Genomic DNA, 23,271 nt, shown 5'->3' on the forward strand with positions numbered 1-23,271 from the left:
GAAAAAGACATTTCTCTCTCTCTGCTGTCTGAATGTCTTATCGGGCCAAAAATCTGTTTGCTGTCACATTATGTAGGCCTGACTGCTCGTCCATTGACACCGAACATCACAAAACTACACTGCCCACAACACTTACAATCGGTAACTGTCACCTTAAAGCAACAAAAATTGCCGGAAGAGAGGCAGGAGTCACACCCAGAAGCAGAAACTGTGTGGGGACCTGAATAAGCTAAGAGGATCCGATTTTAAAAAAATGCAAAAAGGTAAACAGACATATTCACTGCTGTGAATGTTGATGTTCGTCAATTGGAATGCAACTGTTTACTGCCACTGAGTTGTGGAAGAGGTCCTTGTCCTAGGTCGGCTACAAAATTCAAACTGCTACATAACTGTAAAGATGAACAGTCGATGGCGACATTGCATCAATTCAGTTTAGCTATGGATTAGGGCACAAAAAATACAGCTCGGGGGCCACATTTGGCCCACCAACAGTCTCTGAGCGGCCCTCAAACAGACAATGAAGTCAAAAAATAATGTAAATATGGGGACTTTTATTTTGAAAGTTGCATTTTTATTTATGTACATGTGTAGACATTGGTCCAAGCAAGGTATAGTGAGCAGCGCTATGACTTGTGTCTGCGTTGTTGCCAACTTTGCAATATTTTTGCTATAGTTAGTGACTTTTCCAACCTGACTTAGCAAGACTAGCTAAAAATTGAGCATATGTCGTCCCCCGGGCTATATAACACTTCTGCAATGTATTTCCAATGTGTGAACTTCACTATCCACAAAACCTAAAAATAAAGCCGCATTTTTTAACCAAAATGCAAATTATTTCTATGAACCATAAATCAAACTTCAATCATTTCCAACTCAAAAATAACAAGTTGTTTTAAAAATACTGTGATGTAATTAAATGAGTGTTACTCCTCTCCACAAAGAGCCTTTAGCAAAACACTGACATGAAAACAGATCAATAAAATGAACATTCCAACAAGGACATTTACTGTATGTAACTCCATGTACGCTACTCTATTGGCTCGTCTTGCCAGTGGCTCCGCTAACCCTCCCTAAATAAATTCTCATGCTCGGACGGGTATAGGGAGGGACTTTTCGTTCCCATGGTGTCGGGAAGAGAGCAGATGGTGAGGCTGCACTGGTACCGGTGTCGGTGTCAGACGCGTCTCAGTGCGGCTGACCTGCAGCGTGCAGATGCTCGTTACTGCAATCTCGCTTTACGGAGGATCTATCGAGCTGATTTGTGTTCTTAAAACTTGCTGAAATTTGTGCATCGAATCGCGCACCGTCGTCATCGTCAGTGTGGAGGAGCTGCGGATGCGGTTTGGGTCACACGGAGTAACATCGTTCGTCTCAGCTTTACGTAGGTGAGACCAATGCGCGTATTTATGCTCAGAAATGTTAAAGCTAATCGGTGAATAAAGTTAGATATTTTAATGTCTGTATTTTTTTTAATACGTGTAACAATTTCACAAGGCGATCTAGGTGGTCCTCGTGCGCGATGTATGGACGCTGCAAATAAAAATAATTTATTTTATATCGGCACCAACACAATTATCGGTCTATTTGGGGAAATAAACTGCTCATAAATTAGCATGAAGATGAAAAAATTCATTTCTTATAAATGTATGCAGTCGTCTGCTGCGCACTGAGTGAAAAGTCTATAAAACATATTCAAGGACATTATGTAGAAGATATGATTGTTACGAAGCTTTGCATTCAAGGGGAGCAAAACAAAGGATGTGCACCTGCAGTATTATTTTATGTCATCGTTTAGAGCCACTCACATGAATTAGGTTATCCACCAAGGTGCCTGATTTGCCTTATCTACATTCTTGACAATTTAATTGCACTTGACTCTGTGATTACAGCAACAATACACAAACTGCAGTGTCAGAGTGCTGCTAAAAACATTTGACCAGCAACAATTATGCTGATCATCACAATCATTTGGATGTCCATGAGAACAGAATGTGGCTTAGCTCCAGATTTTGGCACAAGTGGGATGAATATCGAGTGCGGACATTTAGGGGTGTGTATTTTTTAGGGGATCACCTTTGTCAAGTGGTCCATTGTTTCATGAGCTGCCTTACACCTGCTACAAAAAACAATAAGAGGACAGAGAGTGGACTGCAAACTTAATGGTTATTTTTTTGATCGAAACAAGATTTTTTTTTTTAAATCCTCTAGACTTTCACCAACTTGGTGGAGTTGACTTTGTCTAGACAACAAAAGGAGACCCCATGTGTTGGGGGGGTTCACCCAGTTGTCTCAATATCCATGCGCTCAGTTAGTAACATCTGGGGAAACAAAGGAACAGTTTGTGTGTTGGTGTGTATTTGTTGGGCTTAACTTTGTTGCCAAAGTTAACAAAGAAGACAGACGGCATTAAAATTGTCTTCTTTTTCCCCTTTCACTATGTCATATTTGATCCTGGCAAAAAATAATAATAATAATGAGGAAGCAGTTCTAAATTTTAAAGGAATTTCAAACACACGCAATAGTTGCAGGGTCTCATTTCATGGTGCGGTATTTTCATATTGGTCTATCTGTCCTCCCCTATGACCTTCCCGCTTGAGCAGTATCCGCCACCGCCTCCTTTTCGGACTCAGAAGAAGACATGCATCTATATCTCCTGCTCGGTCGGCTCTGCAGCTCTGCCATCAGCAGCTGCACCAAAGCTCTGTGTGATGTGAAGTGAAACTCTTGCATACTAATAGAGCACCAATAGGATGTCTCTCAGGGCGGCCAGAGCGGAGACCGAATAGTGAAAACATCAGGCGGCGCCGCTCAGTTCATCCATGATCCGCACGGAAAGCTGCCATGTTGTGTCTTTATTGATTATGTCAATCATGTGTGTTTGTGTTACATTAACTCGTGAAAACACTCTTTGGCAAATCCATTTTGGCCCACTTTGAAGCATTAATGGCAGTATTCTCATTTGGTTACAAAACACATGATGGTGGCATAGGCGTTGCCATGGTGACGGCTTGCTGGTGCGGCTGCTGATCCAGAAAAGGCTGTTTAGATTTGATGCCCAGTAAAAAGGCTGCTCAGAATTGGGGTAGGAGAAGCAATAACATGAAAAGGGGACATCATTTTCACATAACTCAAAATCAAGTTACAAATAAGAATAAATGACAACAAGCTGTGAGTGGTCATCTGTGAAGCCTGTTTTGGAAAATTTAAAATAACCTATGATTGCATTGCTAGTTTGTGGCATGAATCAGAGCTGGCTTATTAGAGCCCCACAATCACATTAGGCTGTCTTGTGATGTGGTTAATATCAGTGAAACATTTATTTGTGCGTGTTATTATTTGAATGGGTACTTGGATTAAAACCTCATCAGGACTGGCTAAGCAAAGAGAATAAATCCCTCCTGCTGGAGCTTTCAATTCAAACAGTCAGTTAGATCATGTCAAGCTGTTGAGGGATTTTGCTGCCTCTTCTTGTTGGTTTGTGTACACAACACGATGTGTGAGGCAAAAAAAAATATTCTGTCAAGATATTGCAGTGTAGTTAAAAAATATAATGATGGCAACCAAGCTTTACATTGCCGTATCTGTCGGCTGCTTCAGCCTGCAGATTTAATAAAGGCTTCTCGGGATACAGTTGCTGCTGTGTAGGCAGCGGAGGGAATTAATCTCAGACCTAATCTCTCTTTTCCCTCAGAACAGGAGTTCACAAAGGTGTTATTCCACCAAAGCCATTCTCGCAGTCTTTTACTATATCAGGCTTCACACCAGGAGAAATCATCCTTTGGGGTCTCACATCTCCCTTCACCCCATTGATATTCTTGTCAGGTCATGAGACAAGTGTGAACATTTTGCTCCTGTTCTGCTTACAAATTTGCTGTAATGTTTGGGGAAGGAACCATTTTTGTTCCAATGGTGAACAAAGTCATTTTTAAATTTGTTTTTTTTTTATATCGAAGAACTCAAACCCCACCAAACAAAGCCGTAAGATCAAAACTAGTTTACTATGACCTTACAAATGCTCACATTTCCACAGAAACGCAGCAACGTCAGGTAAAATAGCTTCCGAAAAGAGCGGAGGCCGTTATGACAGTAAAGGGTAAACCGACTCCATATTTCCATCAATTTTTACTTCCTGTGGCGTAATGGCCACAAGTCCCATTAGGTGCAAATGTGCTGCAGTGATTAGAAAGCGAGGCCATCAGTGAAATGGACCAAATGTGCCCAGCAGTGCTTCCTTGGATCAACAAGGTCAACGCAGCACAGAGAAAAAGAGAGAGAGGACACCCACCGCGCTGCCAAGCTGCCAGAAACCCGACTCCAGGTGTCGGAGATTCATGGCCTCAGCATAACAACAACAATTATTCTGGCTCTCTCTTTGAATTTCATACCTGAGCAGCACAAACACATAACTTATTGTATACCTTCACATTGAACAATAAGCAGTGGACATCACGGAGCTTTTATTGGCTTAAGAGGCGAAGATTTCCCTCAGGGGCTAAAGCTATTTCTACTGCTGGATGTGTCCATGAGAGTAAAGTTTGTTCATAAATTGTTCGGATCACCTCAGCGTTTATAGTAGTGCCAGTTCGAGAGTAGCACTTAGAGTAAATAAAAAACAAAATTAGTATTATAGCCCTTATACTAGATCAGATTTGCATAACTTTTTCTACTTTAAATTGCTTTCTCCTTGCACGTCTTGCTTCTGCCAACTAAGGATTAAGACGCCGTGACCAAAGCACAGCGCTGATATCCCCCAAAAATGCTTACGCTTCACATTTTCTGTGACTTTCTGACATGAGCCTGCATCATGCGTAGAAAGTGATTAGCGGTGACGAGCACACATTTTGTGTTTATTAAACCCGTTGTGTAATGGGTTTACTGTCAGAGCTGCTGACTGTGCCGATCACACACAAACATACACACACTCGAGTGGATCACTGGCGGATAATCCACTTCACACTGGAAAAAAAACCATGGTAATCTCTCTAGGTTTGGCTGTAAAAATTATTCGAAAACCTCATCATCTGAGGTAGCGTCATGTTAAATAACAACGGTGTTATTTATTAATGGCGATATTGCGTATAAAAGACAACAAGCTGACTGAACTTGTGGATGAATTTGTTGGCACAGCGCTTAGAAACAGAAGGGATGTCAATTCAGATACCAAACATGATCTAATCCACTACGTTCTGCTAATTAGTTGCTTGCCATGGACAAGCGGTTCAAACTGTGGCCTGTAACTAAAGGGATAAATTTTTCTTAGTGTTAGTCTTAGTTCTGTTACGGGTTTTCACTGTTCCATATCTGTCCTCTTCAGGTATCCGTCTTGAGGCATCAAAAGGAAAACATCTGAGGTCCAGAGCAGATGTTCTTGAGGATTCTATCCGAAGAGATTTTATTCTGGATTAGAAGAAGGCATTCATGAGGATTGCTAATGCTGAACATTCCCTTCAAGATTTTACTTCAATTGGCTCTCATCTAACTATTGTTTGAGCAGAGAGCAGACAAGATGACGCTTGGGCCTTGGCCTCCTCTACTCTGGCTGTGCGCGGCCTCACTTCTCATCTCTCGGGCACCCGCACACGCCACGGACTGCCCTCACTTGTGCGTATGTGAGATCCGACCTTGGTTTACTCCCCAGTCCACCTACAAGGAGGCGACAACTGTGGACTGCAACGACCTGAGGCTGACCGGCATCCCCATAAACCTTTCAACAGACACTCAAGTGTTATTGCTCCAAAGTAATGCCATCTCTCACACTGGGGGCGAGCTGGAAGCCTTGCAGAACCTGACAGAGTTGGACCTGTCCCAGAACAACTTCAGCTCCGTGGAAGCCGTAGGCCTGAAAAGAATGAACCATCTCACTACTTTGCATCTGGAGGAGAACCAGATCAGCCAGCTGCAGGACAACTGTCTGGGAAATCTCTCCAGTTTACAGGAGCTCTACATCAACCATAACCTCATTAACTCCATCTCCTCTCGGGCCTTCGCCGGTCTGCACAATCTGTTGCGTCTGCACCTAAACTCCAATAAGCTTCATGTCATTGACAGCCGCTGGTTTGTAGAAACTCCTAACCTGGAGATCCTCATGATTGGAGAAAATCCAGTCATTGGCCTTTTGGACATGAACTTCAAGCCTCTGGGAAGTTTGAGGAGTTTGGTCCTGGCTGGTATGGATCTCTTTGATGTTCCTCCAAATGCATTTGTAGGATTGGACAATCTGGAGAGCATATCTTTCTATGATAACAAACTAGTCCGAATCCCTCAACTGGCACTGGAGAAAGTCCCCAATTTGAAATTTTTGGATTTAAACAAAAATCCAGTCCACAAAATCCAGGAAGGAGACTTCCGAAACATGCTTCATCTCAAAGAGTTGGGAATCAACAACATGATGGAGTTAGTGTCTATTGATCGCTATGCTCTAGACAACCTTCCGGAACTGACCAAGTTAGAGGCCACAAACAACCCCAAGTTGTCTTACGTCCACCGCCTGGCCTTCAGGGACATGCCTTCCCTGGAGAGCTTGATGCTCAACAATAACGCGCTCACTGCTCTCTACCAGCATTCGGTGGAGGCCTTGCCCAACCTTCGGGAGATCAGTCTGCACAGCAATCCCTTGCGATGTGACTGTGTCATCCAATGGATGAGTTCCAACAAGACGTCTGTGCGCTTCATGGAACCCTTGGCCATGCTTTGCACCTCCCCGCCAGAACTCAGGGGCCAGCGCGTTCGGGAGCTAAGACTGCTAGAGTCCTCCGAGCAGTGTATCCCACTGATATGCCATGACACCTTCCCCGGCCACCTCAACCTAAATCTCGGAATGAGCGTCAGTCTGGACTGTCGGGCCATGGCTGAGCCGGAGCCTGAGATCTACTGGGTAACCCCGCTTGGAACCAAAATCACTATGGACACAGTGTCAGAGCGCTACCACCTGAGCAGCGAGGGGACTTTGTGGTTGTCCCATGTCCAAGTGGAAGACTCGGGACATTACACCTGCGTGGCCCAGAACATCGAAGGAGCTGACACACGGGTCGCCTCCATTCGAGTGAACGGAACCTTACTTGACAGCGCTCAGGTGATGAGAATTTACGTGAAACAGACAGAGTCCCACTCCATCCTTGTCTCCTGGAAAGTCAACTCCAATGTCATGTCCTCCAACATCAAATGGGCCTCAGCCACCATGAAGATCGACAACCCGCACATCACGTACACGGCCCGTGTACCCGTAGATGTTCACGAATACAACCTCACTCATCTCCAGCCTGCTACAGAGTACGAGATCTGTCTCACGGTCTCCAACGTCCACCTGCAGACGCACAAGTCTTGCGTCAACGTCACAACCCGCGGCACCACTTTCGCCCTGAACCTGTCAGACCAGCACCCGAGCGCTGCCGTGCTAGCCGTCATGGCAACCGCGCTAGCCTTCCTCAGTTTGGCTACAGTCGGCATCTACACGGCCCGTAGATGGAAGAGAAAGAACTATCACCATTCCTTGAAGAAATACATGCTTAAAACCTCGTCCATCCCGCTCAATGAGCTTTACCCGCCGCTCATCAACCTGTGGGAGTCTGACGGAGAGAAGGACAAAGATGGCAGCACAGAGGGCAAACCCTCCCCTGTTGATACCACACGTAGCTACTACATGTGGTGAGGATGTAGCACAAACAGACAAGAACTCCTGATATTTTGACGCAAAAGTTGCTTTGTGGGCTTTGCTGATATGTGGCAGAGTAAACAGGAAGGTTTTTTTTCGTAGTATAGCGTATCGCGCTAATTCTTTCTATTTCTTGTTTTGTCTTTGAGGAAGCAGCTGTACTTAGCTTCAATGTTACTTTAGTTGCTATGTTGTATTTGTGGTGCTTTTCAAACTGAGGTTTCCTCGGGTTAATAATACTGCAGCAGTGGCCAGGGGTCTTGTGGCAGCATTAGTAATGAGTTGTTTTTTTCTGTTTTGTAAAACAGGTCAAGTGTGTGCACCACTAGGTAAATGGAGTTTGTTTAAACTTCAACAAATTAAAGCTGACAGCGGGTTTTAGACGTGTTACATTGTCTACTGAATGTTAGCGACTGTGCAGTAATGTTGTATCAACTATACCTTTCGACTCTTGGATTTAAATGCAAATAGTATTTTAGTTTGCGGGTATTTGTGATGTTAAATGCTAGAAATACAACTGCTGGTTAGGATGCTTCTTTTTTAAACTTATTTTTCTGATAATGGACAATATAAGGTTTTACCATTGTACTCATGAATTCCGTGGGGATGTATTTTATTTTGCTAGAATTTATGCTGATTGGCTAGTTTATTTTTCACATGTGATCATTATGTTATATTGACAATGCCAAAATAAATACTTTTCTGATTCTTTTGCATATTTGGTCCTTGTTTCCCCTAATACTTCGATTTTAGTTTAGGCAATCAGACTGAGCACAATACATTTTTTTTTTAAAGATTTTTAACTTCACAAATATGGTGTCAGTTAAAGATTATGGGAACTATTCATCACAGATTGTCAGAATATGATTTTTTTTAATAGTTCCAGTCTCTAGCTTATGTTTGGTTTGATAAATCTTGGAGTATTTACTGTTTTGATGCATATGCTTAAACGTCTTCCTCAATGACATGAGAGAATTACTCTCTTATAAATACAGTAGAGATGTTACGCTTGTGCTGTTTGGAACTATACAGGCAACTGTGATTAAAAAAAAAAATTTTAAATTTATTTTTCTTAAAAACCAGAGAGAAAAAAATCCATAAAATCATGAGTCCTTTGAATGCAGTATAACAACATGGAACATTATAAAATATTAGAGTTTGATTTAAAAAAAAAACAAATTTATATGAACCAGAGTGAATTTCAGTGCAGTGCCTGAGAGACGCAACGAAAACCAAGATTGGAGGAAGAGCTGTCCGGCGTGTTCTGGCTTCGCGCTGCACAGCGGTAACGGTAACAGTAAGACTGAGAAAGAGAGAGAGAGTCGAAATTCAAGACAGTGACTCATAAATAAATCTCATAGATTAAAAGATAAAGTCATCACTTTACCTTGTGACACATGTATGACCCTCCCTTCTTTACTCTGTCAGTGCCTGAGGGAGGACCTGTCTAAACCAAAAAAGTTATTCCTATTAATGACGTGTGATATTTTAGGAGTTTTGCGATGACTTTATAGTGTGGTGCCGTGAAATTACTGGATTGTGCTGATGTTCGGTGGAGTGACGCACAGTCCACCAGTCGGACGTCCATTCCCACGCATTGCCCACCATGTCAAACAGACCAAAAGCATTGGCGGGAAAAGACATCACCTGCAGACATTACATTTACATCTAACCACCAGAATAGACTCTAAGGTGACAGAATCATAATCGCCAGCCATAAAAAAGCAACATTTCATCTTAATTCAAAGGTTGAGAGCTCCCCCTATAGTAGCTGAGCTGGAATTAAAGGAATATTGGAGTGTATGGAAGCTCAAAAAATGCCTTTTTTTTTTTTAAATCAGATTTTAAAGTCCATAAGTCAATAATTCCCCCCCCCCCCCCCCCCCCCCCTTCAAACCTCTAATACAAAAGCTGTTGTTAGAGCATTAAATGTAACATTTACTTTCTTGACTTGCACTTACCGGTGAAGTTTTGACATATCCATCTTCTGCAGAATTATGGTGAGGGAATTCTCCTTGCCAGATGTTGGCATAGTGTTGCCCTTTTGGGTTAAGTCGATTTCCCCATGGATAAAGTCTGGGGTAAAAAAAAATCTAAGTATAATAAAAACATTTGGAGCACTTACATATCTCTGACAGGTTTGAAGGAAAATTACTTAAGGAAGTTATTCCACATTATTCATTTTTTATGCAGAATGGTTGAAAAGTCTTTCTGCTCACAAAGGCCTATGTCTTGCAGAACGAATAAAAACACATTTCAAATCTCTGTACTGCTAAATAATTTGTATATTCCTCAGAGAGCCAACGAGTTTCATTTTCATAATAGCGTATGAAGGAAGGTTTCTGTCCAAATGTGTTATAGTATGAGAGTAGGTGTGAAAAAGCAGCGAGCAGGCATTTGAAGCTGCTTTGGACATTAGAGCCCTGAGGATGAGTGAACAGCCTACCTGTCTTTTAAATTGCCTCTGCAGGCGTGCTCCCACTCTGCCTCCGTTGGAAGCCTCTTGTTGGCCCAGGCGCAGTAGTTAACTGCGTCACCCCAGGATACGTGAAGAACAGGATGATCCATCCTAAAAGGGATTAGCTTTAATTAGTTTTGAGTCACCATAGTGAAATAAACTATGGTTAAAAAAAAAAAAAAAAAAAAAACATGAATGAAGAGCATTTCCTTGCCTGTCTTGGATATTGGAGTCAGGGCCCTCAGGTTGTCTCCAGTTTGCGTCTTTGACTGGAAGCCACCAGGGGGCAGCAGCCACCTACAAATTAATAATAAAAAAAATGAAATAAAATAAAATGCAGTCTAATGCCTGACATATTAAAAGTTAAGCCCATGTTTACAAGCATTTAGCAGTGGGTTTAAATCAAATAATTACAATGCTTAATTTAAAAAGTATAAAAAATTAGTGTTGATTGGTTTTCGCCTCTTGAAGACTGTTTAACAACGAAAAATAATGTGAGGGCTCTTACATTAGCAAGAAAGTAGCAATATTAACATTCTTCTGTTTTGATTCTCCTTAGTAAGTCACAGTGTCCCAGGACAGGTAAGTTGTCACAAAGAATCTTGTTATATAATCAGAAAATAATTTTACAAGCTTGACTACACAATGAACACGTCTCTCCTGATTTTTGTCCTGCTGTGTATTGCTTTCTGATAAAACATGTTGTGACTGTGCACCAGAAGCTAGTAGCAAATAAATAAATTGCGGCAATGATGCCCACAGGAAGCGGTGGGGAAAAACAAGGCCTGTGAACTTCTCCCCCTGGCGCTGACAGCTGCCGGTTTCCATGACAACCACTATGAGAGTGCACCCATCTGTGAGCCATTACATACTCGAGTGGTCGGTGTACAATATTACGAGTTTGTTTTCAGGCTTGTGAACAAGCACAACGGTGACAAAAAGACAGAACTTACCGCTTGCGTGATTTGGCTTTTGACTGCCTCACTTAGAATTTCTTCAAAAACAAACGAGTCCCCAAATTTCTCTGCCTGAAAGAATAAAATGAGTGAAGGACCCATATCATAAAAGAGGACATAAACATGCATAGCTGTATTGATTGATAAGTACCTCTGTCACATAACCTGTAGCATTGGCAAAGCTCTGGAACTGTTGGTTGGTGACTTCCTGGATGTCCATGTAGAAGGCGTCTACGTGGACCTGTCTCTGAGGGCCCTCACCATCAGCAGGGATTCCTGGGTTGTCTGTTCCCATGAGAAATTCTCCACCAGGAATCCGCACCATCTATACACACAATTTTAGTGCAACGTGAACTTTCAAGAATATAAGAATACAGCAAATCAGTCCAGTCTTTGGGAGAAAACACATAAAACAATTTTTAATAACTAAAATATAAGTTTGATCACTTTGACACATGAGCGATGTAAATAAAGAAACAGAAAGACAGGTTTACCTGACTAATAATCTTCTCGCCTCCCTTAGTGTCAGACAGCATCTCATTGGCGTCTCTGGAATATTTGACACTTGCCACCTCTGACGCTGTGCTTTCTCCCACAACAGCGTCTCTCTTCAAGCTCTCACAGCCGCAACTTGCTAAGCCCGGCTCGGAGACGGGCTCGGTGTGAGCCCTGCATACAAGTGCATTGCCCAAACAGCACAAGATGATCATTAAAAAGGCTAAAAAGTGAAGCATCGTTGCTTACACGTCGCTCATGTTGTTGACACTTCCGTAAAGTCACGTGGTCAGTCAGCTGGTACGGACTACTTGTCTATTGGGCCTCCAGTGGCTAACAGTGGTACTGCTGGTGTTAATGAATTAAATTTGTGTTCATTTACTTATTTCCTTAATAGTTATTATGACAATGTTGTATTGATTCAATTTGAATGCAGTCCCTGGGTAGTTTAATGGCATAAGTTGGTCCGTTGAATAGTGAAACAAAAATAATTTCAGAAAGCAACACTGCCTTCACGCGGTGTAAAATGGCAGTGCGCCCAGCTCAAACTCAAGAGCACCGCACAGCACCGCACAGCAGAGCACCGCCTGTCCCTTCCTCTCCTTACTGGCCTCCTCACAGTTACAAATCCTGGCTTGTCTCACGCCGCTGGCTCTCACTATCGCTCGGCTGGACGAGGAGAGACCGGAGCCGCCGTCATGTTGCCGTAGCTGGCTCTCGGAGAGCCGAACATCCGAGCGTTCCCCGCCGCCGAGGTAAAAGTTGGGATCTTCAACTTCTTTTCCTTATCTTCATCCTCTTCCCTGCAGAGAAGATTGGGCGCTCCATAAATGGCTAACACCGTTTCCCACAGCTCAAGTTAACCAGTGCTCTTATCGTTAGTTCAAACCATGTTTCTTGATTTTTAAATGACAGTTATGTCTCTCTTTACTCACGCAGTTTTTTTATTTAGTCACAAATAATGACAGTGCTGGCATAATGAGCTGGCTGTTTGTACTAGTTTGAATGTTTTGGTTCATGTGCAGTGAAAACCAGTATGTTTCGGGTTTCTTCAGTGAGAGGTTCATCAGATGGAGCAAAGTGGACCTGTTGCAGGTGCACAGCTTCCTGTTTGCAGTCCTAATTATTAACTATTCAGACTGCAAACAGTAGCAATCTATTGCTGTATCATGAAACGGAATTTTCCTGCATATTTATGCAAATACATGGAGTTGCAGCAGCCTCACATCTAAATTTGACCCTAAATGATCTATTTGTCAGAATAGGCAAGCTAGCATTGGCAGAATCCTGGATAGAACTATTTTTTTTTCTATTTTTGACCACAGCTATACTGGATAAACACTTGTAATATTGAAATGTTTCTTGAAATTGATTTCCTGTAGGTGTTCCATAGTGTGCATCCAACATGTCGGATAAAATGTCCAGCTTCCTGCACATCGGGGATATCTGCTCCCTGTATGCAGAGGGGTCCACCAGTGGTTTCATCAGCACCTTGGGGTAAGCACACTCAACTGGTCCACATTACACTTGCTAGGGATGTGATCAGAATTTGGAACATGTATGACCAAGACAAGGATACAGGATTTTCCCTCAAATTATCAATAACAATGAGGCAGCTTTTGAGTCAGAACCAGATGATGGTGAGAGAGCTGAAATGAAGCAAGTTGAGCACACCAGGGAGCGTGTGAGCCAGGGGAATCGGGACACTTGCATTTTGACAGAAAGGGCACAGAAACAGCTGGAGAGCCTGAGAGTTGAGCTACAGACAGCTGTCATGTGCATCCACAAGCGATGGACCATCAGGTTTCTGATGTTAAAACATTTGCCTGCTTCATCTGAAGTCAATTTTTTATCCAAAAACTAATGGCAAGGGATTCACAATATTCAGCAACCGTAGTATGTAAATAAGGCAAGCGTTGTGTGCTTGCTTGGTTTTGTGCTGTGGGAAGGTTAGCTAACGTCAGCTAAAAGTATGCAATTAACTCAAGTCGACATTCGTGCCTGGTCTGACAGGTTGCTATTAAGATTTAGACACTTACCCTTCAACATATCTGGACCAGACATGTCACCTTGTCACAACAAAATATTGATCGTGATCATCATATCTTGCTCGCTCCAACTGCCTCTTGCGTGAATAATGATAACTTCAGGTTTGTCAAACTATAGAAGATAATGTTTATTGTGGAATCAGTATCAGTCATGTTGTTGCAGAGTCAATCAAAAAGTGAAATGACCTCCTGTATAAAGACCAAGTCATTATAGAGGTTTTGCGGCATTTGCTGAGTTCCACAACGGCCCACGCACATAAAAGCGCATAAATTTGCAAAATTGTCATACCAGTTTTGACCTGCTGCTATTTTCTCCATGCGTAACCACCAACTCATCTGCATTCTTCACATGATTGGCTACATTCTTCACAATGAGTTTCAACACTCATACAGTGGGAACATTTTTGTTTGTTTTTTAAATACGAATCAAGAAGTTGCTACTATAGGAAATAATGTAATTAGGATGAATCCTTTCTAGCATCAAACTCTCACTATTCGAAATACTGTAGTCCTGTTTTAATGCCAGTTTTGCCAGTACTAGTCTTCCAATCCAACTACTGATTAGATGTTCAATTAGTTTAAATAAGTGTCAAATTGGTTCAAATTTTACTTGCAATGTTCCAACTATTTTGAATCAATTGGTACTACTACTCATGAGTGAGAGCAAACAAAGATCACATGTGGGGTTCCACAAGGGTCCATCCTTGAACCACTTCTATTTAATATCACCATACATTATTGATTAGAAAATTACTATGTACAATATTACTTAACAGTGTCGTAAAACGCTTCATTCTGCAGCTTGGTGGATGACCGCTGTGTGGTCCAGCCCGATGCAGGGGACCTCAACAACCCTCCGAAGAAGTTCAGAGGTAAGAGGCACAGAGAGTATCCTCCTGAGTCTGACATCATCCCCACTAACTGCTGTGTGTTTATACTAAGAGCTCAGTGATAGACACCACTCCATGTGTTGTGCTGCGTTTCTTTGGTGACGGCCACAATACGTACCTCGGCCCGCCGGACTTCAAATAGGCATGCCATTGACAATGTTCGAGCTGCATCCATCTCACCTCAGAAACTGAGCACCCGAGGAAAAGTTTTCATACAAAAAAAAAAGCCTTGAGATGTTTCTGGGTGTAATTGCTATAAATAGTTCTCGTACAGGAAGTAGACTCATGACCCTCGGTTCTAAGGCTGGAGGCTTGTCTCTGTGGGGGCCCCACATTGCACAGAAAGATTCTGATCTTGCGCAATCTTTACACTCTGTCAATCAACTCAGCAAAATGCTGATTAAAATGTGTCCCTTAAGGAAGGTCATGTTTGGTAGATTCAGATGGCTAATGTTTATACGAGAGCATTTTTTGAGAACAGTCCAAAGCAGCAGAGCCATTCCCAATTAGCCCGCTTGATAACCATCTACAAATGGAATTCTCCTCGTTGTTGTGGAAATGGAGATTGCAGTCAATTCTGAGCCAAGGCTCAATCTCATCCGCACGTTGTTGAGCATGTTTCACAATCACAGAGGCACAAATCATTTCAAGACTTATTGATGTCACATTGATTTTTACGAGGATATTTTACAATCTAAAAGTAGGGCGGACATTTTAATTGTGTTTAGAAACTTTGGTGTGCTCTCAGATTTATTTACACTCGCCCCAGTTTACATGAATAGATGACCGGGAAAGATCAAACTATTATTTACTGTGTGTGGTTTTATTTCATTTATTATATTCACATTGTGAATATAATATGGCTTCAATTGGACTCGGCATTGTAAATAACCAGCAACTCTGTTTGAAGAGGATTTTTGGCAGCAAACATGATGTCTCACTTGTATAGAAGGATTTGCCTAATCACTTTTTGTCCTTTAATCCTGCATGCTCCCTCCTCCGTCACCTTATTGACTCATCAGGAGTTAGACTGTGCGCCAAATGTCTTTCCACCAGAGGCAATATGCTAAATTTTCCCCATCTTTATTTTTTCCAGATGGATCATACTAACACACAAGGAACAACCTGTGGTTGAGTTAAGAAATGAATTAGTTGTAGTATATTTGAGCTGTGCTTGTGTAACACTCTGAGTGAGGTTGAAGTGCTTTGTCAGCTGCTTCTGATGAGAAGAGGCCTTTATGTCAGTGTGAGGTGGCTCTGCATGACAACCAGAAGAACATGTTGTCTGTTCCCCGGCCGATGTCGGTGCGGAGGATTCGTCCCAACTAAATTGTGGATCCAAAATCCAGAAATGATCGAACTGATGCTATCATCAATATTAACAGTGTGACGTTTGTGCTATAACAGTCGATAGCCTCCAGGTCTTGCTAAGTATGTCATCTGGGTCGAGTACTGTCACTGCTGAGGTATGCTCAACATTTCCCCTCAATGTAAACACAAGCACTCTTAATGTAATCAAACTTTCACTCATGCAGGCTATATTTCACACTGACACACGGAAAAGAAATTTGATTGGTCGTCAACGGAAGGCAATGTAAAACCAATAATCAATCACTAGTTCTGATCAAGATCTTGGGCTTTACCTGGTTTTGTATGTCTCTGACTGCAATGCAGAGCTGTATTGTACAATGACCTCAAGTCCTTTCCAACACAAATCAATGTCTCTCTCCAAGACCGCTGTCTGCTGGTTAATTACCCAAAATAGACCTAACTTTGGTGCATTCCTTTCCAAATAAGTCCAACATACCGGTAAGTGCATAGTTTTACTGCCAATGGAGTTGGCGACACCTTACCGGAAATATCCAAAGCTGCTATTGTGGGACGTGGCATTTGTTGCCTGAGATGCTCTGCACAAATGATGAGATGCTTCCTCCATCTCTTAACTTTGGAGCGAGTTTGTACAACCCAGATCATTGAGGCTTTTGTTGACTTAACACAGAATAGAAGTCTTATGCAATGTGTGTCTTTAGGTCCCTGCCAGATGTTGCGTTCACTCCATGAAGATTTTGCTCACACTTTACAGCGATAATAGGAAGCATTCGTATCACGTGACATTTTTGATAACTTGAAAATTATTCAATACTAGACAAAAGCCAAATTTCCTAATCTGTATAGCTACCAACTTTCCTTAAAGGGACAGTCTGTAGAGGTTTTTCAATTTTTATTGCCATCAAGTGGTGAACTAATAGAATGCAACAAACTAATTTCGACGCATGCACACTATAGTGACCATTATAATTGAAAAACAAACCTTAAAGTGATCATATGTAAATGCAGTCATTCACTGAGGTCAAATTTGATATTCTGATCAGTTTGTTGGACCAAAATTGATTTTGTCATCCGTTTAAATACTGCAAAGATAATAAATGTATATACAATATAACACAGTGAGGTGCCATACTGTAACTAGAGTGTTTAAAAAAAGAATTAGCTAATATAAGATTGTTTTACATGCCAAGAATGTTAATGATTCCAGGAGATACAAGGCTCCGGATTACTCCCAGCAGTTCTCCTGCCTAGTGACCCCAGAAGGAATTCTGAGCTGGGTTTCAGTACAACTAAAGCAACATGTGCTCTCACAGTTGCCTTTAATTAAAAACAATTGCGGGCTGATGCATTTCCCAAGCTTGCATGTTGCATTCTATGACAGCTGAACTGAAATGTTTTACAGAAAGTGTTTGAAAGTGATCATATGGAAAAAATCTATAATTTAAGTGTACATTTGCTAGTAGAAAGATGTATAATGCACATTTACTAGATGCAAGTTTTAGATTCTCTGTTCCTGCAGCCTGTCTTACTCTCGTTCTCTTTCTCTCACTGCTTCACATTCTTTCACTGTCTTCCTGTCTTCCTCATTTTTCGGCCACTTCCTTTCCTGTTTTTTTTTTTTTTTTTAAACTGTATTTTGAGTTCTGCTTTAGTAAACCACATCTGATGTGGTTGAAGAACATTTTGCAGAGATGGGGAGAGCATTGACCTGATGAAATTTGTGGAATTTCTAAAGGCAAAGAACGGATGAAAGAATAAGGACGTTAAAGATAGGGAATCCCCACCCTCTTTTTCATCCCACTTCTCTTCTCTCGGTTGGCCTTATTTGGACATGTTGCTGCAACCAAAGCTGGTAGAGAGAGTGAGAGAACAGGGAAAGGATGGTCCAGCTTTTTTCTTTTCCTGCTCCTTCCCTCTTCTCACCCCCTCAAAATAGAAGATCGGGCCGAGGAGATGCAAAGTCACTTGTAGCTCAGCCGAAGAAGAGGAACTTCTCTAGGCTCAAAGAGGAACTGCGTTAAGCTCAACTGTGTTCTCATGCAAACGAGACGACTGCTTTAACTCTATCTATGAAAATGAAGTGAAGCATTCACTGATAAGAGCCTCGCATTACTGTTCTTTCGAAACTGACCTCACCGCTGTAGTTTTGCACTCCCTTGGGTTGTCAGAAAATGCTTGCACGCCCTACGCAGATCGGGACCAAATGGTTCTTATCTTCAAAATGACTGCATGCACACAGACTGACACGCTTACAGTTACCTGGTAGTCTTCAAACCCGGCTGAAGAGCTTCCATTTTCATTCATGAATGCGTCTGTAGTGGAACTCGAGTGATAGCTTGATCAAAATACGTTGAATGTTTTGATGTTAGAAATAGACCTTCTCCTTTAAACAAATATTTAACATTTGGAAAATTTTCTGCCTCATACTGCTGTTTGTTTGTCTTCCTCTGTCTTTATTTTAAAAAAAACAAAAAAACCTGTCTGGAAGACTGTCTCTTCAGACTGTGTCCCATGAACCGCTACTCAGCCCAAAAGCAATTCTGGAAAGCGGCCAAGCCGGGAGGGAACACAGACACGGTGCTCCTCAACAAGCTCCACGTAAGTGTGACAACACCTCGGCCTCGCCGTCTTCGCTCGGGTCGAGGGCACTGGACACTCAACACGAAGATGTGAGATTGAGAAATGTCCGCACATTTTTATTCTTCTGATTTAAAAGAAGCTTGTTGTGGTTTGAAGGAATTTGACATGTTCTGCACTCCCAAAGTACTTTTGCTGAAGCAGTATTTTAAACATTCTTTTTATAGCCCATTATTAAGACTTTTACTTCCAACTTTTTGTCCTCTACATTTTCCTCCTTCCCCTTCAAGCTATCACAATACCTTTTAAAGCAATTGGTTATCTGACTACATTCTCATAAAATAAAAAAAACATTGACAGCTCTACTTTGTTACCTTGGATAGTTTGTGTCTCAAGTGTGCCTTTTTGTTTTGTTTTTTTTAAACTTTTTTAGTGCTTTATAGTCACCATATTCAAATTGACAAACTTTTGTTTAATGCAGTGGATACCTGAGTGCTTTACCACCTATGCTCACCCGTCTCCCCCTCCCTCCCTTATCTGTCTTTTTTTTATAGCATGCAGCTGATCTGGAGAAGAAACAAAATGACTCGGAAAACAAAAAGCTGCTTGGAACAGTAATTCAGTACGGGAATGTTATTCAGGTTTGTCATAAGATATAAAAATAGCCCCACTCACTCGAGTTAGAATTCCTGCATTGTAGGAAAATTTGGTTATTTTTGCATTCCCATTATTTCTGATATAAGAATTCTGAAATAAGATCTGGAATGAATTTATGAAATTGTACCAGCTTAACCACATCCACAACTTTTTCCCCTCTTAGCTCCTCCACCTAAAGAGCAACAAATACCTGACAGTGAACAAACGCTTACCTGCGCTCTTGGAGAAGAACGCCATGAGGGTGATGCTGGACCCTGCAGGAAATGAAGGCTCCTGGTTCTACATCCAGCCCTTCTACAAGCTGCGCTCCATCGGAGACAGTGTGAGTCACAAATGATCATATTTTGTGCTAGCGATGACAATCTATCCCATAATATGGTGTAGTAAAAGCTTTCAGAAAGCCTTTAAGAGACATTTAAGTCTGCAATAAAAGCACCAACCTTTTGAGTCAGATGACGAATAAGTGAACAATGGTTAAAGGGATTCCAGTCTCTTGTTTTGTGGAAGTCTTTTGATGACACACGTTTGACTCTTCAGTCGGCGCAACCCTCGCATAAAACATACAATATGTTGGATTCTCCTGTTTCCTGTTTCCTCAGCGAGATAAGGAGCAACCGGCAAACATCAAAATAAAAATATCTGCTTTGTCAATTCAGATGGCAAATTTCACACTTGGACACTGACAATAATTACATTTGTGTTTTTGAAATACTGCAAATGTACCTCAGACCACCGTTCCCGTTTGACATTGATTAAGCACATCCATATGCAAAAGTGTGTACAAGTTTTGAAGAAAATCTCAAACATTTGAGTATCACCATTAGATATCTAATGTAAAAATATGCTTTCATGACAGGACACGCTGACGTCATACAAATGAGACAAGCCCAAATAAATGTTAGTAATTTCCTGGGGAAAAAAAAAACTTGTCCTTGACATAAAATGTACCCATGAGGAAAAAACAGTCTCACACACAACAGAACAACAAGTAAGCTTTAGTGTACGAGTCACCAATCAGATTGCATTGACTATCCATTGAGCTCTGCCAGCCCAGTCGGATTTTACCTGGGTCACCAATCCCTTGTTGGCACTGGCACCTTGTTTTCGGCTTGCACCCAGTCAATAAGTAGCTGACGTAAGCTCCTCACAAACTCACTTTAGCTATTGCAGGAGGACTGATTATCAACTTGAGTTTCACGAGGGACTCATTGCTGCTTTTAAAAAAGTCCATCAAATCCACATTACCGTCATAAACAATCACAATCGCTGTTATAGTTAGCATACTAGCTGTTGGCAACAATTACGACTTTCTTTTGTTTTTATTTCATGTTGGTGGTGTTTTGTGTGATGGCAGGTGGTGATCGGCGATAAAGTGGTCTTGAACCCGGTGAATGCAGGCCAGCCACTCCACGCCAGCACACACCAACTCGTGGATAACCCGGGATGCAACGAGGTCCGGCGGTGCTGTTGATTTGATTTCTCCGTGGCCATGTTTTGTTGTGGAGTGGCGAATCAATTCAAAACACTACAATAGTACTTCAACTGTGAATACGTTTTAGATGATTCCTTCAGTGACATTCTACTTTTTTTTTAAGGTGAATTCTGTCAACTGCAACACAAGCTGGAAGATAGTCTTGTTCATGAAATGGAGCGACAATCAGGAGATCGTCTTAAAAGGGGTTTGTCAAAGTTTGTCTTTTTTTCCGTTTAATTTACGATCGTTATTATCATTGTCGTATTATTTGAATCCCATTCAAAGATCCAAATATGGGCCAGCACACTATGGATTTAATCCTTTCTCAATAATTTGTGCCATTTTTTTCCCCTTCACAGAAAATAAATTGTCCTAAGTCAGTTTTATTATTTTACACCATCACCCAAATATTTTTAATTTTAACCATGTGATCTATAATATCAGTCTTTGTTGACAGAATTCAAGTTAGGCTCAAAATTTTTATTTAATTAAAAAAGATGACACATCTTTGAAATCCACACAGTACATGTTGTCCCTTTAATCTTAAAATGTAGCTGGTAAATTAAAAAAAATAAAATAAAAATGTGTGCTTCTTTCCAGGGCGATGTGGTACGCTTGTTTCACGCCGAGCAAGAAAAATTCCTCACTTGCGATGATCACAGAAAAAAACAATACGTGTTCCTTCGCACCACTGGGCGGCAGTCGGCTACCTCAGCAACCAGTAGCAAAGCCCTTTGGGAAATAGAGGTGAGGAGAAAAAGTAATTCCTGGGCAATTGTTCCAAACCGCCTGTAACAGTTGAACTGTGCGCACGTCAGGTCGTACAACACGATCCCTGCCGAGGCGGGGCCGGCTACTGGAACAGTCTGTTCAGGTTTAAACACTTGGCCACCGGACATTACCTTGCTGCAGAGGTCAGTTCACTGCAAAAGAGTAAAATAATTTGTCCGATTAGATTTTGAGAAGTCAAACCTGAATAAAATGTGTTTTGTGTATTTATAGGTGAATCCAGAATATGAAGAGGAGGGCCTGGAGTCACGAGCCGCAGTAAGCACATGAAGTAGTTTCACTCCCACAGCAAGAAAAACTATCTTGATATTTCAAACAAATACAAAATTAACCGAGGGCAGACTTTTTGGCTATTTCAGTACTGCATAGTATACACAGTTGTGGTTATTCATGACCAGCAGATGGCAGTCATCCACTGATAATGCTACTTCAGTGTTCGACTGGAGGCTCTCGGTTTGGCTTTCACTGCATCCATCAATAGATTAAAAACAAAAATGGAATGAAATAAAAACAAATCAGATATCAAACTTGATAGCATTTATTGTCTTATTTAAATGTTTACATTTATTTATCCACAACATTAGGCGCAACTTCAAATTGTACTGAGTGAAGAAAGACATTCAAGAAAGTCATTAAGATGTCTATCTGATTATCAGATTATACAAGTTTCCAATTTAATGCAGTCGATTTATTGTAATTAAGTTTATTAGCCTCATAAACACATTATTAAAGTAATCATTTGACTTTTAACTGGGAAAATTCATTTTTATTTAGTGAAGCATTTATTTTGTTGTCAGAGCAATAATGCTTTTGCAATCTGCATTTCCTGCTGCCCCACCCACACTCAATTCCTAGAAATCCCCTCGCTGTATGTAAGACGGCAGTAAACCCTTCTTTCTCTAACAAAGCTGCTTACCTTTGTTTTCCATTAAATGCAGGATTAGCAGATTGCATTTGTTTTGAATGTTGACACTGCATGTTTTCTGCTTCCAGCATGATTCGGAGCAAGAGGCCTTGAGGACCCGTTTGAGAAATGTACCCGATAAAGTCATGTACACACTTGTCTCCGTCCCCGATGGAAATGACATTTCTTCGATATTTGAGTTGGACCCCACCACGTTAAGAGGAGGGGACTCGCTTGTACCCAGGTACACGAGTAAATTGGCTTCATGTGCAACCTAATGGCCTGACCTTGTTTCTCCATCTTGTTGCGCAACATGCACCTTTGTTTGTATTCAGCTTCTATTTCACTTGCCCTAAGACTCACTGTATGAGCGCTTTTGACTATACAATAATAGCAACACTATATGTTAAAGATCTGGAAATGTGATTTCAGAAATTCATACGTGCGCCTCAGACACTTGTGCACCAACACATGGGTACACAGCACCAACCAACCCATCGACAAAGAGGAGGAAAAACCCGTCATGCTTCGCGTAAGTGTGCGACCAAACGTTAGCAAGCAACTGATGTGAGTTTGGTGAGTCCATATTTGTCTCTGACATTCCTTTGCAAATCACAGATTGGCACGTCCACACTGAAAGAGGACAAAGAGGCCTTTGCGATTGTGCCCGTTTCCCCAGCTGAAGTGCGAGACCTCGACTTTGCCAACGATGCCAGTAAAGTGTTGGCGTCTATCGCTGGAAAGCTCGAGAAAGGCACCATCACCCAAAACGAAAGGAGGTACCGAGTCAAAGCTGCTATTTGTTCGTTGAAATTAGGTTGATTTTTTATTTATTTTTTTTCCCCTCTCTTTCTCGGAAAAACCAGAGCAGTTACAAAACTTCTAGAAGATCTGGTGTTCTTTGTTGTTGACATTCCCAACAATGGACAAGATGTTCTCGAGATCACAGTTAACAAACCAAACCGAGAAAGGCAGAAACTCATGAGAGAACAGAATATTCTCAAACAGGTAACAATATTAGTTCAGCACGTCATAGAAATTCT

The 23,271-nt window shown here is 41.5% G+C and overlaps 3 protein-coding genes across 15 annotated transcripts in view; 2 read left to right on the plus strand and 1 right to left on the minus strand.

The window, feature by feature from the left end:
• The first annotated feature begins 1,096 nt into the window (after positions 1–1,096).
• LOC148390631 (leucine-rich repeat neuronal protein 1-like) lies at positions 1,097–8,367 on the plus strand. Of its 2 annotated transcripts, none has more exons than XM_088388470.1 (2): positions 1,097–1,385; positions 5,315–8,367. In XM_088388470.1, exon 2 carries the CDS (start codon positions 5,507–5,509, stop codon positions 7,646–7,648), a length of 2,142 nt encoding a protein of 713 aa, XP_088244596.1. In that variant the 5' UTR covers positions 1,097–1,385; positions 5,315–5,506; the 3' UTR covers positions 7,649–8,367. The 2 variants fall into 2 exon arrangements, with proteins under 2 accessions (XP_088244596.1, XP_088244597.1); XM_088388471.1 differs by having other exon boundaries at positions 1,097–1,381.
• A 326-nt stretch (positions 8,368–8,693) lies between these two features.
• sumf1 (sulfatase modifying factor 1) lies at positions 8,694–11,855 on the minus strand. Its single transcript, XM_088388473.1, has 9 exons — positions 11,560–11,855; positions 11,217–11,390; positions 11,063–11,137; positions 10,324–10,406; positions 10,098–10,220; positions 9,613–9,727; positions 9,185–9,298; positions 9,039–9,098; positions 8,694–8,954 (listed from the first exon to the last, which is right to left on the minus strand). The coding sequence occupies exons 1-9, from the start codon at positions 11,797–11,799 to the stop codon at positions 8,853–8,855; spliced, it is 1,086 nt and encodes a 361-aa protein (XP_088244599.1). The 5' UTR covers positions 11,800–11,855; the 3' UTR covers positions 8,694–8,852.
• A 253-nt stretch (positions 11,856–12,108) lies between these two features.
• The window catches only part of LOC148390633 (inositol 1,4,5-trisphosphate-gated calcium channel ITPR1), a 40,403-nt gene continuing 29,240 nt past the window's right edge, over positions 12,109–23,271 (plus strand). For all 12 annotated transcript variants that reach the window (XM_088388457.1, XM_088388463.1, XM_088388458.1 and 9 more), the window contains exons 1-15: positions 12,109–12,315; positions 12,943–13,057; positions 14,410–14,480; positions 18,316–18,425; positions 18,959–19,045; positions 19,225–19,383; positions 20,416–20,514; positions 20,657–20,740; positions 21,136–21,282; positions 21,354–21,449; positions 21,538–21,582; positions 22,318–22,472; positions 22,661–22,760; positions 22,847–23,007; positions 23,095–23,236. In XM_088388457.1, the coding sequence (XP_088244583.1) occupies positions 12,966–13,057; positions 14,410–14,480; positions 18,316–18,425; positions 18,959–19,045; positions 19,225–19,383; positions 20,416–20,514; positions 20,657–20,740; positions 21,136–21,282; positions 21,354–21,449; positions 21,538–21,582; positions 22,318–22,472; positions 22,661–22,760; positions 22,847–23,007; positions 23,095–23,236 (1,548 nt within the window). In that variant the 5' untranslated portion in view covers positions 12,109–12,315; positions 12,943–12,965. The remainder of the gene's footprint in view (positions 12,316–12,942; positions 13,058–14,409; positions 14,481–18,315; positions 18,426–18,958; positions 19,046–19,224; positions 19,384–20,415; positions 20,515–20,656; positions 20,741–21,135; positions 21,283–21,353; positions 21,450–21,537; positions 21,583–22,317; positions 22,473–22,660; positions 22,761–22,846; positions 23,008–23,094; positions 23,237–23,271) is intronic.

This window comes from Syngnathus floridae, chromosome 11 (genome assembly GCF_059516105.1).
Source record: "Syngnathus floridae isolate MCC-2025c chromosome 11, RoL_Sflo_1.0, whole genome shotgun sequence".
NCBI lineage: Eukaryota > Metazoa > Chordata > Actinopteri > Syngnathiformes > Syngnathidae > Syngnathus > Syngnathus floridae.

Coding starts and splice junctions, on each gene's coding strand:
- LOC148390631 (XM_088388470.1), top strand. CDS start 5,507: ATGACGCTTGGGCCTTGGCCTCCTCTACTCTGGCTGTGCGCGGCCTCA.
- sumf1 (XM_088388473.1), bottom strand. CDS start 11,799: ATGCTTCACTTTTTAGCCTTTTTAATGATCATCTTGTGCTGTTTGGGC. Junction 11,391..11,559: donor GCGAGAAGATTATTAGTCAG/GTAAACCTGTCT, acceptor TTGTGTGTATAG/ATGGTGCGGATTCCTGGTGG. Junction 9,299..9,612: donor GATATGTCAAAACTTCACCG/GTAAGTGCAAGT, acceptor TAATGTCTGCAG/GTGATGTCTTTTCCCGCCAA.